Here is a 17784-nt window from a genome sequence, read left to right as displayed (position 1 = left end):
AAAAGGATATCCATCAATAATGACATTCTACTGCCAGACCGTGGCTCACTGGCTTAAGAGGGTTGTCTGGTAACCGCAGGGTCAACGGTTCGATCCTCGACTGGGACGTGTCAAGTGTCATAGTGTCCCTGAGCAAGACACTGAACCCCCGGCTCCCCGGGCGCCTGTCATTGGCAGCCCACTGCTCCCTATATACAGGGATGGGTCAAATGCAGAAGTCAAATTTTGTGTATATGTATATGACAATAAAAAGGGTTTCTGTTCTATTCATCCGCCCATACAGAGCAGCTGGAGACAACGGAGGAGTTCGAGAGAGAGGAGCAACGCCTCACAATCAAGCAACACAATCAAGCAAACCTTTATATCCCTGCTGTGATTTGCAAGAAACTCTGGAAGTGACTGTAATTGTATGCCCTGCTTCATTTGTCCATATCATTCTGAGGTATGTTGGTGAAAATGGCTGCGGGCCAGTGTTTTTACCAACATTAAGAGGAATAATTACCTCTTTTCATTTAAAGATGTTGCAACTTGCAAGTCACAGTTTGCCAACAGACAGGATGAGAAATATATATCCTCATGCTACACCCTGTAATACCTCCAGAGAACTGCTTTGACTGCCATTTTATATTTCATAAAATATAAATAAAAAAATAAAAAATTATATTTAATTATCTCTTTTCTGTTGCTGCTGTCCGAGGTCAATCTGAAGATAAGCACATTATCGATGGGCAGATGACAAATGTAGGCGCTTCGGTGTCCTACCACCTCATGGTGTCACAGTCAACCAACATGGCCGGCATGTCAAGAAAGCAAATTGGAGGTGTGCTGCCTGCGTAGAAGCTCGACTCGGACGGTAAAGACGCTATAGATGCTGCAGGTTACCACATACCCACGATGTTTCTTAATGGTGCCATTTCTGTGTCGGGAGGCTCTTCACCAACCAGCTGATAGAAACGAAGGGAGAATTAACTATGAAGGGGAAACAACCATTAAACTATGAAGCAGTAAAATGTCGCAACATTTTTGTTCATTTAAGTCTTACACCAACTCTCACTCATATTCACTACTTCAACAATTTCTGAATTATGCAGTACATTTTCTATAAGGTCAATTTCTATAAGAAATGGTACATGTTCAATTGATTTTATTTGATGAAAGTTTAATAAGGTCGCCTGCACGTTGAATGAGAATATTTGAATCAGCGGGTTGTTCAGCAAACTGTATGATGCATTATAATGTTAATCAACCTTGGCCATTTGATATTATAATGTTCTAAAAGAGTTGAGCGTCATGGACTCTCATTCAAATCCATGGAATTATTAATACTAATTAAATGTTTCGTGGAAAAAAAATTATTCAAGCATCTTAAAAGAGGACATTTCACTGCAGTAGAACGAACAAATCAGCAGTTTCTATATAAAGTTACTGAAATTAGTAATTAGATACAATTACTTCTCTCAAAAGTAATTCAATTACTCAACCAATTGCCGCATATAAAAGTAATTAGTTACAAGGCAAAGTAACGTTTGCGTTACTTTTAAATATCTGCAAACACGTTCATGTCTCCATCTAGTGGATGAGTCGTGGCACTGCACTCATCCTTAAAGCATTAGCCGTCAATATAGAACGAGCTGGTAATAGACTGATGGGTTATGGTTTTCTTTGATTGGGAACAAGTATAGAGGTCTTGAAAATATATATTTAGATGTAATCAATACCCTAAGTGATATGCAAATGAAAAAGTTAGCTTAGAACACCTCAAATGGCACAGATGGTATCTTTGCTCTGCTTCACTTTATTAGCATCAGTCTGTGCAGAAGTAATGCTGAGGTGTTGTGATGTTTGCTAGAAGCTCTGGGCTGCAACTGCATCATTCCAAAGGGATATCTACTCTAAAAGTGTACAATGATGTGAGGAGGAAAGGAAATATTTCATGTGTGCTGGGTTTCATATTCATTTACCCTGACCCAGTAACATATACGGATGCTTACACCTCTGCAGAAATGTGAAAAGGGTATAATTATTATCGTATCAAAATTGTTCGAATATACCTTGTATTTGCAGAGTTACACTCTATTCATTTTGGGCATGTCATTTTCGAGCATTCATGAATATCATATTTGATGAGTCAGTTCATCTTAGAAACTCCCTCTCTCTGTATGTGATGTTGGTGTCTCTAAATCAGGGGGCATATGTTGCTTTTGTCTGCTATGATCAAGACAAAAGTAACGAGTCATGAGCCCAAATACATTTGAAAATTAGAATTAGTAACATGACTAGGTACCACCACAAGTAGCAGAACGCGTTACTCCCAACACTGCTGCTGAGCAATTCAATTTGTGTAGTGGCAGAGCCGTGCAGGTTCACGACTGCTATCCATTCATCCAAGGACACAGCGCCTCTCAGTCTCTCTCCGTCCTAACATACAGCGATGCCAGTGAAGTGACGACAGAGACCATCCTCATACCACCATAAGGTCACATGTATGCTGCCGTGTACCCCACCAGTTGCCATGGTTCTGTGCAGTATTGGGACTTGATATTTTGACTGGATGAATAATAATTATGATGTGTATTGAACTTCAAACCTGGATGTTTCCACATAAACAGGTGAGCACGTATATGTATGCCATGTAACTACACTGGTTGTCTTTGCATATTTAATTAAAAACATTTTTCTTGCAGCAGCAGTCATGAGAACTACAGAGGCTGCAATCAGCAGGGAGGTTAGGAGGTAGGGGGCCATTCAGAGCTGGAAAGTAACTAAGTACTTTGTACTTAGTTTTTTTTTTCCCTACATTTCAAAACTTGGCAGTTGTATTGTGTTTTATTTTTTTAAATTGTCAATTTTTTTGCTGAAAAAAATAATATTCTGTTCAGACAAAGTGTCATTTTTAAAAGATCAGATGTCAGGAATCCCCAGTCTTGGGTGCACCTGTATGACATTCTAGATAACAGGTGCATCTAGGGGAGAGTAGATATCCATTTTACAATCTTCAGTCCTGCACACTGCCGAGAATCACTTTTACTGACCACCTGTGAGCATTGACAGGATAGGACTCTGGCCTTATTTGCAACCAAAGAACAAAGTTGGTTTAAATTGAGTGCAATGGAGACTTAATGAATCTGTCCTTCGACCGGATGTAATTGACGTTGAAAGGACTTCTGAAATGACGTTGTAAAAACTTTCCCTTTGAACCTTGAGCGCACGTCACTTGGACGTCCGGATGTTAGCCGCCGCCGTCTTTCCTTATTTCGTCCCCTCCCAAAACTCAAAATCAACTTCAACATTGAGCCACTTTATAATATCCACGATCACCAACCGTACATTAGGCTGCTGTTTGCTGATGCTAGCTACCAAAATTCAATGCGCGCCACGCTTAACCCTTGACCTTTGGTCCTTAGTGTCGGAGTAACGCGCGAGATTTGACGACTCTTCCTCCATTCTCAATTACAGTATGCCCCAAAACCGTTTTTCTCTGTGTAATCTCAAATGAACTTTCTGTTATTTTTATTAGAAAATGTTGTCAGGTGGAGGGGAGTCACTTCTTACTTCCACCTCAGCTGATATTTACCACTTTATTGCGACACAGACCTCTAGATAATTCAGTTACAATTATTTGATATGTTTGACAAATCCTTTCAGTGTAAAGACAAACAGATAGATGCATTGCATTCAAACTAATTTTAATATGAATATAACACAATTACAGGGTGGGAGAATAGGCTACAGGATGTGGAACGTGACTAAGTATACATTTACTTAAGTACTGTGCTAAAGTAAAAACAATTGCACTTCTACTCTACTTGAGTATTTCTCATGTTATAGTATTTTGTATAAAGTTACTATAGTTACTCTACAGATAAAGATTTAACATAAAAATATAGTCACAGCCTGTAAAATATGATGCAAAACTTTTGCTTAAACTACCAAACAGTATATAGTTGAAATTAGCTCCAAAATAAAGTAATATAATATGATTTAACTAGAGGGGCCTCTGCTTAAAGCTGCTGTAATCAATATGTTCATATTAACAATGGATCTAATTATTAATGTGAAAGGGAGCATTTAGCGGCTAAAGAGACGTAAATGTCCCTCGGGAGTTGGTGGAGACCAAAAGCGGAGCTAATATTGTACTTACACGAACCAGGTGGCCAGAGAGACGACTCCAAATAAATGATTGTGTTGCTCCTTGTCTGCTCGATGTCTAAATATCAGCTGAAAAAGGTGATAATATGGCAGCGTTGTGTCTGCAGCTTGTTTCTGCTGCGCTCAAGTAACCAAAATCACTTAATGCAGGTGTAAGAAAACTTCAAATGCAGGACTTTTAGTGATAATTGGGTATTTCTACATTGAGGTATTTCTACTTTTCCTGAAGTGAGGGACCCAAGTTCTTCATCCACCACTGACTTCATGTCAAGGAGACAGATTTTCGCTACGATAAATCAGTGTATTAGAAATTGCATGAGGATTGTGTCAGTGTTCCCGTCCCGGCTCAATACAAAGCTGCTTTAAAGCAATCAATTAGACGGATATTTAGTCAATTATGATATGAGAATAACTAGTTCAACAATGTCAAATGTTTCTTATCTATGCCAGATAGAGAATCAATCTCAGAGTGTGTGTGAACTGATCGTCTTCAGTCATTCAAGCTGCACAGACTTATTTGCAAGTGTTTTATTCTTCTCGGACACGATGGGATTTTTAATTTGGAATAACTGTGTAGTCGTGATTTCATGCGACCCTCTCCCTCTCTCAGTCTCTCTCAGACTTCCCTTCTCGTTTTCCGACAGCAAATCCTCCCCATCCCCATCACCATGACAACCAGAAGCCGATGAGACCGTCTATCTTTCTGCCGTCGTAGCTTAATGCTGCACAACTCTGATGCGGTGGGAATAAGAGATAAGGGATAACTTTCATAGTGTTTTGCCCTGTTAAACAGAATTCAACACACCAAGCTGATGTTTTGTCTCTGGGGTTTATATGTTGAATGGGGAGATAGTATGTAGAGAGGGGCAGTGAAGAGATCACGTGGTCCGATCGTATGTTGAAGAAAAGTAGAGAACTCTTCACAGTTGAGGTTTCCAGAGGCAAAACGCCGTCTGCGGCACGGAGAGATTAAAGCAGCTGGTGCTTTATTTATCAGGAGGGAGGGACGCCGCTGTGTGCCTGCACTGCTGTCAATCCATCAAGATGGCTGTCAGCTTTTTTTTCCCTCCCTCCGGCGCTGGTGCTCAAACAGCAGTGCCACGACTAATGGAAACAGGAAATCAAACCATTAACAGGATTTAGTGATGGCCATTTTAATGGCTTCTGAAACTACAAAAAGTGGATTAATGAGCGGAATTGTTATCAAAGTGTCCAAAAGAAAACAGACACACGGAAACAAAGGTGTTTAATTGCTGCAGTCAGAACGGGATCACAGATCAGATCAGAGGAAAGAGGAGCAACACAGAATTGCACCGATCGAATGCCTCGGGGCCCTGGACCCTCAAGGGGCCAACGTAAACCTCACTGTCTGGCAGTGAGTTTGTGGTAATTGTCATGTTGAAGGTCCTGCTTTGATACCTGATCTTGAAGGGGAGGACTAGCGTTTTCGACTCTAGTTTGAAGACCTTTTCGTGCTTGTGTGGTAAAAATGTTCTTTAAAAAACCCCAGTCAATAGCGGCCGAGTCCAGATCTCAATCGGAGAGAGAATTTGTGGCAGCACTTGACTCACTGACAGAGCTGGAGTGGTTTGATAAAGAAGACTGGGATATCCAGATGTGCAAAGCTTCAAAAGAATCATTCCTGATTAGTCTGCTGATCCTTTTTTGAATCAGCCATCTGGTCTCTAAGATGTGAGGGGAAAAAAACAAGTTTCCATAAAAAAAAAAAAATAGGATGTTGCACTTCAGTGTTTCATTTCTTTTTAGCAATTTGTTCGAGACAAATGATAAAAGCAATTGAAAGACAGAAGACAGAAGATGATTTTTTTTCTTTATTATGAGAGAAATGTGACTTTACATCACCCCATGGGTGAGAATAAAACATAAATAAAACATTCTTACAAAATGTTGCAATAGATCACAAATGAAACTTCTTTTTTTTGTACATTTGATTTGTTTTATACATAAATCATATTTACATATTTGTCTTTGCCCTTTTTTACATTGTTGGGAATGAAACAAATTTGCACCACTTTTACCGTGCAAAACTCTTCCTTTGTCTCAAAGCAGAGGTATAAATGATCTCTCTCTCCTGAGAAGATGCTCGGCTCTACTCTAGTGCATTTTATCGTTTAAGATTTAAGGCTACGCAGGGTTCACCTGGTGGACACAACCGTCTCATGGACAGCCCTATCATCATCATCATCATCATCATCAGAGAGGGAGTTTCCTGACTCGTGTCTGCTGATTGTCCTTTACAGAGAGAGGTTTGTGGTTCTGCCCGGTCGCTCCCACCGACCGCTATGTCTTCGTTTTTTTTGTTTTTTCCCACAATAAAGCTGCCGCTGACTGGTTCCACCGAAAATAACCAATTACAATCTCTGACAACTTATTTGTGTCGGCAGTCAATTACAAACGCAGTGGGGAATATGTCACAGAGCGTGAGAGCCCACTCTCATCACATTATCTCTGTACGGCGATGGATGACCTGTTGAGAAAAATAGGTCCATTTCTCACAGCAGGAAGAATATGAAGAAAAAATTGAAGAAAAACAGAGTTTCATACTTTCTAGTTGTTGTTGTGTGAGGGAGGGAACACATTTAGTCACAGGTGCAGTGCTCCCTAGTGGTCAGACACGTAAAGCAACCGAGAAACAAAACAAGAAGCCCATTCCTCTCTGTTTCTTTGACAGGATTACTTCAAAAAGCCATAAACAAAAGACATGAAGCAACTAATTGGCCGGCCTCGTAAGCCTCTTAGAAGACACACTATAATAAAACCAGGCCCGGACACAAAGTCAAATCCTCGACACAGTTAACAGACGAGCACTTAAACACGAGACAAAAGAGGCAGCCGGAAAGCAGTTCAGTGGCGCTGCTCTGTAATTCACCGGAAAACGGTCCTTTTCTTTTTTTAAAACTTCTTCTGTTTTTTACTTCCTACCTGTCCAGCAGGTAGCATGTGTGTGTGTGTGTGTGTGTGTGTGTGTGTGTGTGTGTGGCCCACAATCTGGGCTTAATGGGGATAAAACACAGGCTTAAAGAAATAAGACAGGTCAGACAGGTCACCGTGGGAACACTACATAAAAGCTACCGTCCCCCGTTTCAACAAAACGCAGCGTCTTTTATGTACTTCAACACGTTATCTCGTTTTGGATCGTCGTTGCTTTTTGTGAGCATCAAATCCCTCGATTTACAAAAAGAAATACAGAATACAAAGATCTCCTTGATTGATATCTCACACTGATTAAAAAAAATAATAATTTGCATGAACATATTTGGACCAAAGTGCTTCACAACACCAATGAGTGTCGGTTAATTTGAAATGATCAGACACTGAGCCGGTTTTCCTGATTAGACGTTCAAACAGAGCGTCATTTGGTGTGTTTACTTCCTCTAACCAGCTGCTTTGTCCCTTGATTAACAGCCTCCTGTATTCTGAAAGCATCAGCCGCGTGCATTCACAGAGTCTATTATCAGAACCGCTGCACTCTCACACACAGGAGCCATTAGTATGCTACCTGCAGAGTTACACGCAATAAAAAAAAAAGAAAAGGAAAAGGAAAGCTCCACTCGTCGGCGCTGGGATGAGAGATGAGTGCCGCGTAACAGCCCATTGACAGGGAGATAAAGCAAGGATCAGGCTAATATCCATCCACGGCTCTGAAACACACTAAAGGATATGAATTGATCTATTAGACGCCGGAATATGTCTCTGTCCTTTCATCACTGTTGAGTCTGGAAAAGGAGACGCACGCATCTGAAGAGTTTCACTCCAAAATGGAGATGCTCATTCTTCAAATAAATTAACACGGAGCCAGGGAACACGATTGATGGCATAAAGTCTTTATAGAAGATTACCGAAGGTATTTCAATTCCACTTTAAGTACTAACAGGAGGCAAAATGAGTGGACCAAACCTGCCTTTCAAGCAGTGAGTAAAGGAATGTTTTCCATACAGTAGCATTTCTTTCTTTTGATTGAGACATGTTCCCAGGACACCTGGTTTCGGCAGATTTTTCTCCGTGGCTTCAGTCTTCTGATTAATTGTCAAGAATAGATGATCAGGAGTGATGAGCTTCCAGTGCCACCCGGAGCTTGTTGGCATTCATTTCTATTTCCACTTTTGGCCTTTTGGGTATCGGCTGTGTGTGTTGGTGTCCAACTCTACACCGGTGACGGACCGCTGAAAGGCCGGGCCGCAACAAACACCGGAAAAACTGGAAAAGGCAGCGGAGCCTGAGACGCACTTGGCAGAGCTTGTGAGGGCGGCCTGCTGTGAAACGCTTTCGATTTGATGCTCACAAATTCATGATTCCTCCAAATGAAGAAATGAATCACGTAACCGTGGTGTCTTTGGAAAAGGAAACCGAATACCCCAAAATGTGCAGCTATTCCACGTTGCCCGTTTTTCATGCAAGTATGCATGTCTACTCGCGCACAGAATCCCTAAAGCATTAGACTTCCAAGAGACTAAAAGCAGTGGATTTTACGATACAAAAAATAAATCTATTTTCCTGTCTTTTTGTTGCATTTAATGTTAAATTGCTCTACCTCATAATGCGGAGAATAAAAGTCTTTTCAAGGTGCCAAAAAGCCTGGTAGTACACTGCAGTATTACGCATGGAGATGAATGTATTACTACTTGGCAGTAACACATTCCTCCTGAATGGCTGTGACTGGTTGAGGAGGAGGAGGAGGAGAGCCACGTCTCTCAGCAGAAGAAGATCTCTCCATCCAGAGGAGGCTCCGGGAGGTGCGAGGGGTCTGAAAGGGGAGGAGAAGAGAGGCGTCAGCGTCACCCTCACAAGAGACCCACCTGTTGTCCCCTATTGTTCTCCAGGGAGAGTTCGTGAGTGAGCAGCATCAGCCTGCTTCGCCATCATTGACATGCAGCCATCATTGACATGCAGCCATCATTGACATGCAGCCATCTTTGACATGCAGCCATCATTGACATGCAGCCATCATTGACATGCAGCCATCATTGACATGCAGCCATCTTTGACATGCAGCCATTATTGACATGCAGCCATCTTTGACATGCAGCCATCTTTGACATGCAGCCATCATTTCCTATCTAGAAAAGGTACTTTCCCCGGGAAATGTATCAATGTGTTTCATTGTATGCATCCTCTACTGTTCATGTATTGTTGCCGTTCTATAAATACAGGGAGACGCACAGAAGAACAATAAAAAGAAGTCGGATCCAAACTAACTTTAGGGTGTTAGAGCTCCCCCCCAAATTATGACAGCCAGCTGGGTATCGTTTAACAAAACATGACGATACCGTCATCAATAACAGAACCCTTAAAGTGATACCGATACCAAGAGTGTTTCATTAGATCCCTTTTTTTCTACTTTATTTGACACCCAGCATGTGAATGCATACCAGTACCCAGCACTAACGACAGCTTCACGATAAACCTTTCTAACTAATTCAATAACGCAAAGAGAAAATCTTAACTGCATCTCAAAGTCTATGCTAAGCAGGTTTTGATGGCAATGACATTTCAAAAATTGCGGTTTGATTGACGTCTGCCTGCTCTCGTTTTGTATAGATCCAAGTACATTGTACATTAAGTACTTTGATTGAACAGCACATGATAGAGTATAGAGATGAGTACATATTGTTAGTATGCAGTACTACGTATTTGAGACGACACAATGAACTCTAGCATCGCAGGACGTAAACCCAGCTGGTGCTAGGACCCAGCAGAGACTGCATCACGCTGACCTGGGGGAAATGGTGAGAGTACGGCACAGTGGACTGTGTGTCTGCTGCACTCACTGCGAGATAAAGGAGCAGCAGAAGATAAAGAGGAAGCCTGATGCAGGCTGACACTTAAAAGCTAAATTTCTTTAAAAATGCATGACCAGACTGTACAGCCATGACAGGCTGAGCAGGCACTGCTGAGTACTTTTTATGGAATTGTTAAAGATGAGGGTCAGTTTTATTGGGTAACAAATGTCTATATATATTTCACACGCTACCACTGTGTCTCGTGGGAATTTAATGCAGACTGTTTATTGATAATGTTCTACTGATTTTATAGGTTTTGTCATTGGCAGTTATTCAGAAATATAATATAGGGAAATGTATTATTCAGTGTGTGTGCTAGGTCTTTACATTTCTACAAGTAGAATTATTGAACATATACAGTATGAGCTACTGCTCTTTAAAAGAAAATGGGATACACAGACCGTTTGTGACTTTTATAGGCAATATCTTCATAACAACAAAGTCAAATTGGAAAGCAAACATCCATTTGTTTTGGGCTGGTAATTGGAAATATTTTCACTGGGAACTCCCGTGGCCTAAAGATGCATCTCTGTCACACCTGATCCCATGTCTACAGTGGAGTAACCTTCCCAGCATGCACTGCATCATCAAGCACAAAGAGAAACCTTGAAATGTTGCGCTGAAACATGGGTTCTGTTTCTCGTACAGGAAAAAAAACAGAAGACTTGACGCGGCTATTCTTGTCGTTGACAACAGTAACGCTTAACTTCCAGCCTGCTGACCCACTGTGAGACGCTTAATAATTAAACTAAATGTAAGTCCATCCACTTCCTCATATTCACCATTCTCTACCTGCTTCCGGCGTGCTCCCCCCTTTGCCCTTCTTCTTCTTCTTCTCCTTCTCCTTCCCCTCTTTGCTCTTGTTCTTGGCCAGCTGCAGCAGGCTTTTTGACATCTGGCTGTTGGCTTCGCCGCCTTTGAGGTTGGTGGAGGACGAGGTGAAGGGATTGAGGCCTTTCCCTTTGGGCTTAGACCTCAGCAGGGAGGAGGAGGAGGAGAGCTCCGCCGGGTCCAGCTCCAGAGACTGGGAGCTGCTGGGGAACTGGGATTCATCCGACGTCGTAGAGGAAGTCCTCTGGAGGTAAAGGTACGAAAGATGCACGGCTGTTATCGACATCTGTGAGCGCATGTGTATGAAAAGTGCATGTTCAAAGCTTATCGTGAATACAAGAGGAGCATGAAAAGGGTTTAATGGTGGAGAATAACAAAGGGTAAGACTTTCTATGACGCCCATGTCTATATACATTAACATACTTTGAATGCATTGTAATTAGTTATTAATTAGTCACTTAAAAACATGCATTGCTTATAATTTTACATGGCTGTAAGCTGATTTTGATGTTATGTTTATAATGAATTACAGAAAGTGTTACCAAAAACACATTTTGGCATAAAAGCCTGGGAAAATACTAATATAATATATGTAGGATTACCATTCAGCACTGTTTACTCGTCAATACGACGCAGAGGACCGAGGTCCACGCCTCCTAATCCTTTACTCCTAATAAAGTATTCGGGCTAAAATCAGAGCTCTGTTTCTTTCAGTTGTAATGTGTAATTTGATGGCTGTGTCAGCAGCATTATGACTAACGTAGCACATCTCTGTCTACCCGTGGTAGACATCTATGGCCCGACCCTGTACCAGCCACATACTGTTGTATTGGTCAGCTTCACTGACTGCTCCTCTACCTGTTTCATATTTTTTTACTTTGTACTTTTTTAAGCTGCTGAAGCGCCATTGAACGAAACCCAGCATCCCACACAGCTCGCCGAGTGTCGGCCCGCGGCCGAGGGGCAAACGGAGAGGCACGCGTCCCGTTAGCGCTTCTAAAAGAGTCCCCGCTCACCTCAGACAGGCGGAGCTCCTCCATGTTGTCGAGCTGCCGCTGCACGGCCTCTCTGTCCCTCTCCAGCTTCCTCTGGGCGTCCCTCAGCCGCTCCAGGTCTTTCTGGTACTCCTCCTTTCTACCCTGCAGGCCCTGCTTCTCCTCCTCCAGCTCCTTTTGCCGCTTCAGGACCTCCTCCTCCTGCAGTGGTTGGAAAAGTGCGTTGACGGATTTATTGAAATGGTACAATTTAAATCGTAGAGCACACCGCATCAGACTAGTGCTGAGCTCCATTACATGAGATTGAATGAATGGGAAGTGTATCTAAAAACCCTTTATTTTAAAGTAATACATTCCTTTTCTACCTGAACTTTCTGTTTCATGTTAAATAAACTAAATAAACTGTCAGCTGATTAACTATTGATGCCCATTCAAGCTCAGGTTTAATCCTGTCTCCACCTGTTCACGTCACCAAGAAATACATTATTTTGCAATTGCTTTGCCTCAATTTGTCTTTCAATATGCTAAACTTACAACATCGTGTCTATTGAGTGAATCTGAATCACTGTTGCATTTCAAATCACTCTCAATTAATGCCGTCAACCAGTAACCAACCCGCCTAAAAACCGTCTCCCCAACATGATACAAACAGCAATCAGTCAGTGACTCAGAAAGGATGTAGAGTGAGAATGCCTTCTTCACTGGATGATCTGTGTTATTGTTATGCATCAATCAAATGTAAAAAGTCTCAAATCTGGCTTTACACAAATTTGTACAAAGCAAAATATGATTGTGATTGTATTCCCTGCATCAGTTCACTTTTTCTGTCCTGTAAAAACCACAAAGTGAGTTTATATTCAAACCGTGATGTAGTTGAAAATACAGAAAGCTCCACTGAACCACAATTGACACTACTGCAAATGTTTGATTACTGTCAACATTTTGAAAGTAATCAAAAGGAAAGAAAGCGCTTTTGTAGTGTAGCGAGTCAGTTCCGCTCTAAGCATTAAAACTGAGCCAAGGCAATTATAAAATACTGCAGGAGGCTCGTGAGAGCGGCAAACACAGTTTGCAGTTATTTATCTGTTAACAGTTGAGAAACTAAATTATGACATTTTGAGGGTGCAGCTGAGAAAGCCTCTACCTGTTGTTGTTTAGCCATTGACAAGTCTAAAACTAAGCTTGTGAGTCATCTGTAGCATGCTAGCTTTAAGCTCATCTCAAGCCATTAGGATGAACCTTTCTACCGCTGCTGCAATGTTTTGTCATCTGCCTCAGTTTGTATTTGAAAAAGACAGTTGAGGGATTTTTTCCATGGTTTTTCAGTCAAAGATGTGTTTGAAGGCAGCCTGCCATCACTGCAGGAAACCCTGCATGTCTTCCACAAACACCACATAGTAATTCATCAAGTAAACTACAGTACAAAGTGAAAACACACTACAGTATGAAACCATGCTACTGTTACAAACATGGTTACATTAAGAACCAAAGCAACCCAGAAACCTAATTAATAGAACACAGAAGCCATAGTCACCTGTACGTGCACCTGCCCCTCCCTTTCCGTCAGCTGCTGCTCCCTCGTCTCCCACTCCTTCTCCCGCTTCCTCTTCTCCTCGGCGTGAGCCGCCTGCTGCCTCTGCAGCGACGCCAGCTCCTGCCGCTGCTTCTCCAGGCTGCGCTGCTTCTCCTGCTCGATCAGCGAGCTGGGCCGCGAGGACGGCCGCGACGACGCGCAGGAGGAGGAGGAGGCGGAGGCGGAGGAGCGCTCGCTCAGGGCCTGCCGCTGGTCCTCGATGAGGCTGTCCTGCTGGACCACCACCGCCTGGGACAGCCACAACCAGAGGAAGATCAGGTCACACACACACACACAAATCACTCCTGTTTTATTGTCTTAAACATATACTTTTATGTTCACATTGCACCAGATATATTTTGTAATCACAGAAGAATGGTTGTTTTTTCGTGGAGGCCGTCTTACCTGCAGGGTGCTGAGCAGGAGATGCAGATTGGAGACACGGTGGAGGACCTGCTGGTGGAGAAGAGAAATCACTGAGCATACTCAACTCAAAACATCTATTTGATGTGGTTGTGCTTATCAGTGCACTTGTCTTTGCTTGTTAATGTGCACGGTACCAGAGCTTCTTTAATCATATTTTTCATTTGAAAATTCTTCTTAAAGCTTAATCTTATTAGACTTATTAAATAACATCTTCCTTTTACAGTTTACTTTGCCTGCCACACGTGTTTTTTTGCCATTTTTGTTTTTCTTTATTATGTATCTATGTTTCTACCAACTAATACCACTAATAATACAAACAACTACTACCACTGCTCCTATTACTACTATCTCACTTGATACATTCATTATGATAGAAACACAGAGTTTGGACGGCTCCCATGTAAGCAGCAGCTCTAATGAAGTTGGAGACAGGAAGTCGGTGTTACCTCACTGTTCCTCTTCAGCAGCAGGTTGGCGTTTCCTCCCTGCACAGAAGCACAAACATACACTTAAGTACTGTGCTGCCAGAGCACAGCGATGCACTCACATACAAACACACACACACACACACACACACACATTATCTAGTGCATCCCACAGTGTGTGTACATTACGTGAACAGTGCATACTGTTCAGCGTATAGGACTGAATGTGATTACAGCTGCACATGTGGGTGTGCTGTAAAAATCGAGTTGTATCAGGGTATGATAATGCACGACACGGCAGTCTTACACTTACTGCGTTTTCAATAGGGAGGGCTTAAACAGCTCGAAGAATTTATTATGTAATTTTCAAAGAAACCCAGGAACTACTGTGAATATAATCGAAAGCGGAATGCTTAGATGAACTCTGCATTGTCTTTAATGATCATTGAGACTTCTGCAAACACTCCCTTCTTTTACTGCTGAGCCCCCTCTGAAGTTTGGCTCTATGCCCAGGACAAAATGTAAATAAGAATCAAGCCCTGCTCTTTTGTTCGGACAGCAGAATGAACAGGGAATGGAAGTACAGTAGCCTGGCTCCACTAAAACATTAAAGACACAATCATGTGCAGTCCAGCTGCTGGATATCTGCAGGATAAACGACTACAGAGGCTAGCATCCAGGGAAGAACAGCAACAGCTGCACCCAAAGGCCGCCCATTCGTTTTCATCCACTATTGAATTCTCATGCAACTGATGGTCGTCATTAGCAATGGGCCCTTTGCAGGAAGAGTCAAGAGGCTAATTCACTGGAGGGAGAGAACTGGCTAAATTCGACTTAATGGCGTTGTTAATGTTGGAGGACAAATGCACCCCCACACACGGCCTGCAGGATTCTCATTGAGGCGCGGGGGCGTAGCGTCTTTCGGAGTCAAGAGTAATTGGCAGCTGAGATGCCGACCTTCTTTAAAACGCTGTCGGACTCCGTCCTGCGCAGATCTCCCGCCGTATCCTCGCTCTCATCACCGTCTCCACCTGGCAGAAAGGGAAACGACAGGAGAGAAGATGAACCAGGCGGCAGATTGATCCACGTTCAGATCTACTGAAGCACAACAATATTATATAATATATATTATACAACAAAATGTATACTCTTTTAACTAAAAAATAATAATTTAGTGCTGATTTTGTTGATAAAAAATATAAAAATCTCATGTTTTTGTGTTCATTTATTAATCATTTTTCTAATACTTGCTCTGTTTGTCATTTCCTGTCTCCTCTACTCAAACAAATCCCTTCATCAAATTTGTAACCAAATTTAAACTACATCTAGTATGTGGTTGAGCTGACGCCACACATCTCTAGCATTAGTTTATATAACGTATCGATTGTTTGACATAATGTTAATATTTTTGTCCATGTCTGGTTTCTAAATAGAGGGTAAAATACGTTTTAAAAGCATCACACTGATGAAAACGTTCTGTAGTTCTGCAGGTGCTGCTACTGATACTGCTACTGAGTCTGGAGCTAGAATGGCTCGATATCTGCCACAGTGCCAGTAGAGTCCCACTCTGAGCCCTCAAGCCACCAGTTCAGAGGGATCGCCCCAGGCACCGGCACTGCTGCCCAAGTCCCCGTCTAAAACTGCACTGAACAGGGGCATTGTGGGAAAAGTGCTGGGTGTGGTGCCCTGCTGCGATAAAATTCAGCGGCGCACTCGTCTGCAGAATCTCAACCAAATAACAAGCACGCAGCGGCGGACTCACTTCTGCTGCTGTGCATCTGGTGGCTGTCGAAGCCTCCGAAGGTCTCGGCCCGACGGGGCAAACACACCGCCCCCGCTACCCCTCCCTCCTGGACGCTGGCTATCGCCCCGCCCAGGCTGCCGTTCACCAGCCCCTGCAGCGTCTCCACTGTCACACACACACACAGAGAGAGAGAGAGAGAGAGAGGGGGGCAAACATCAATGTCAGTAAGTCAATTATCCCGGCTAACTGTGTTACAGCTCTGCACTGATGAATCCTACGAGGCACTTCTGCTTTCAACCTGCTACTGGCTCCTGTTGCTTAGCAACTATTGACAAGCTGTTTGAACCACAGAGCTCTTTTACTGAAAGTTAAAACATCTTAACCATCTGAAATTATTATTATTATTAATCTCTGGCAAGACAGTGTATATGTATAAAGACCAGGCAGCTCTGTGACCTCTGCAGGGGAAATACGGAGAAAGACACGTTGCTGGTGGATGAGAACGTGCAGTAAAACACGACAACCTCAGAAGAAATGACATCACTGCTGCCAATTCACATATCAAACAAGGACAACTACTGCCCCAGGCGTTAGAGGGAGGTGTAGCTAAACCTGCACGGCTAGTTTCAAAAGTGGAGACCATTATAGAAGTTCTCCTATATACATCATACTTCCGTGCATTAGAGCTGCAAACATCCCTTAGTTACACATTTGCCGTAGTTGACAGAGCCTCATGCGCTCATGCGTCTTATGACTGCAAGGACGTTTTCAGCTCTAATCAATTCCCATGAATACACGGGTGGAAAATGGGATGAGGTCTGCATTTTTATTCAGTATAATCATTCTGCGTTATTGTTCAGAACACAGATCAGTACATACATTATACACACGGTCTTACCTTCCTGCAGGGCGTCCGACATGATGGACGCCCCCCTGGGTGGCTCCAGGCTGCAGGCCGACCTGAAGAAAGGCTGGACCTGCCGGTAGACCTCCTCGCCTGGGTTCAGAGGCTCCCACATCCCCCTGAAGAGCTGCACCTTCTCCTCCAGCAGAGACATGATCTCTGTGTCCTTCTGCCTCAACAGATCTGACCAGCAGAGTCAGACGGGAAGGAAAGATAAAGAGAATGATGTTGAAGAGAAATTTTTTGTGGTAATTGTAGCAAAAGTTTCCTCTTTTTCTTTTCCACGAACGCTGTAAACGTGTTTCCCTCACCTCGCATCTCCTTGGCCTTCGTCTCCAGTTGTCTCTTGTCATCTTCCGTCTCACTGGGAATCCCTTCGTCTTCATCCTTCTCCCTGTCCAACCAAGGAAGAGAAAAATATTAGAAATCTGGTAAATAATCATCTACATCTTTCTAAATCACTTACAATATCTATGTATGAATCTACAAGCAGGGATAAAAAACATTTAAGTCAGAAATGAATGACGAAAATTCAGCTATTTCTTTATTTTCTGACGATTTACAGACTAACCAGTTCTTTTAGGAAGGATTACTGGAATAGTCATTCACTTCAGCACTTCAGTGTATATAACACCGACATGACCAACATTGAGAGACTCAAAAATTTGATGTATATGATGTTTATTGGTTGAAAAGAACTGTTTGTTTTTATCTCCTCCATTCCTGCCAGTAGCCTGATCTCGATTTTGTATTTTGACAGAAGTCAGACTGGGAGAGGAAAATAGAGAGAGAGAGACAGAGAGGTAAATCTCTCTCCTTCCCGCTGGCTGCAGTGGAATAATCCTCTGCTTATAGTGAGCTGCCCTTGAAGCCAATCCAGCATTAGACTGTCCCTGAGTACATCCCATCCCCAGGTAGAGTGGCGCTAATCCTCCT

General features: G+C 42.7%; 1 protein-coding gene across 1 annotated transcript in view; it reads right to left on the bottom strand.

Moving 5' to 3' along the window:
* Positions 1 to 5968: 5968 nt before the first annotated feature.
* Positions 5969 to 17784, bottom strand: part of akap13 (A-kinase anchoring protein 13) — a 65830-nt gene continuing 54014 nt past the window's right edge. The window contains exons 27-36 of the mRNA XM_076077710.1: positions 17160 to 17242; positions 16843 to 17031; positions 15963 to 16109; positions 15158 to 15231; positions 14222 to 14260; positions 13755 to 13805; positions 13311 to 13598; positions 11798 to 11977; positions 10743 to 11025; positions 5969 to 8914 (exon numbers count right to left, since the gene is read on the bottom strand). Of these exons, the coding sequence (XP_075933825.1) occupies positions 8862 to 8914; positions 10743 to 11025; positions 11798 to 11977; positions 13311 to 13598; positions 13755 to 13805; positions 14222 to 14260; positions 15158 to 15231; positions 15963 to 16109; positions 16843 to 17031; positions 17160 to 17242 (1387 nt within the window). The 3' untranslated portion in view covers positions 5969 to 8861. The remainder of the gene's footprint in view (positions 8915 to 10742; positions 11026 to 11797; positions 11978 to 13310; positions 13599 to 13754; positions 13806 to 14221; positions 14261 to 15157; positions 15232 to 15962; positions 16110 to 16842; positions 17032 to 17159; positions 17243 to 17784) is intronic.

This window comes from Anarhichas minor, unplaced genomic scaffold (assembly GCF_050575085.1).
Source record: "Anarhichas minor isolate MPS153535 unplaced genomic scaffold, ASM5057508v1 ptg000062l, whole genome shotgun sequence".
In the NCBI taxonomy this organism is placed as follows: Eukaryota; Metazoa; Chordata; class Actinopteri; order Perciformes; family Anarhichadidae; genus Anarhichas; species Anarhichas minor.
Note: the sequence above shows the minus strand (reverse complement) of the source record. Positions and strands in the feature narration are given on the sequence as shown.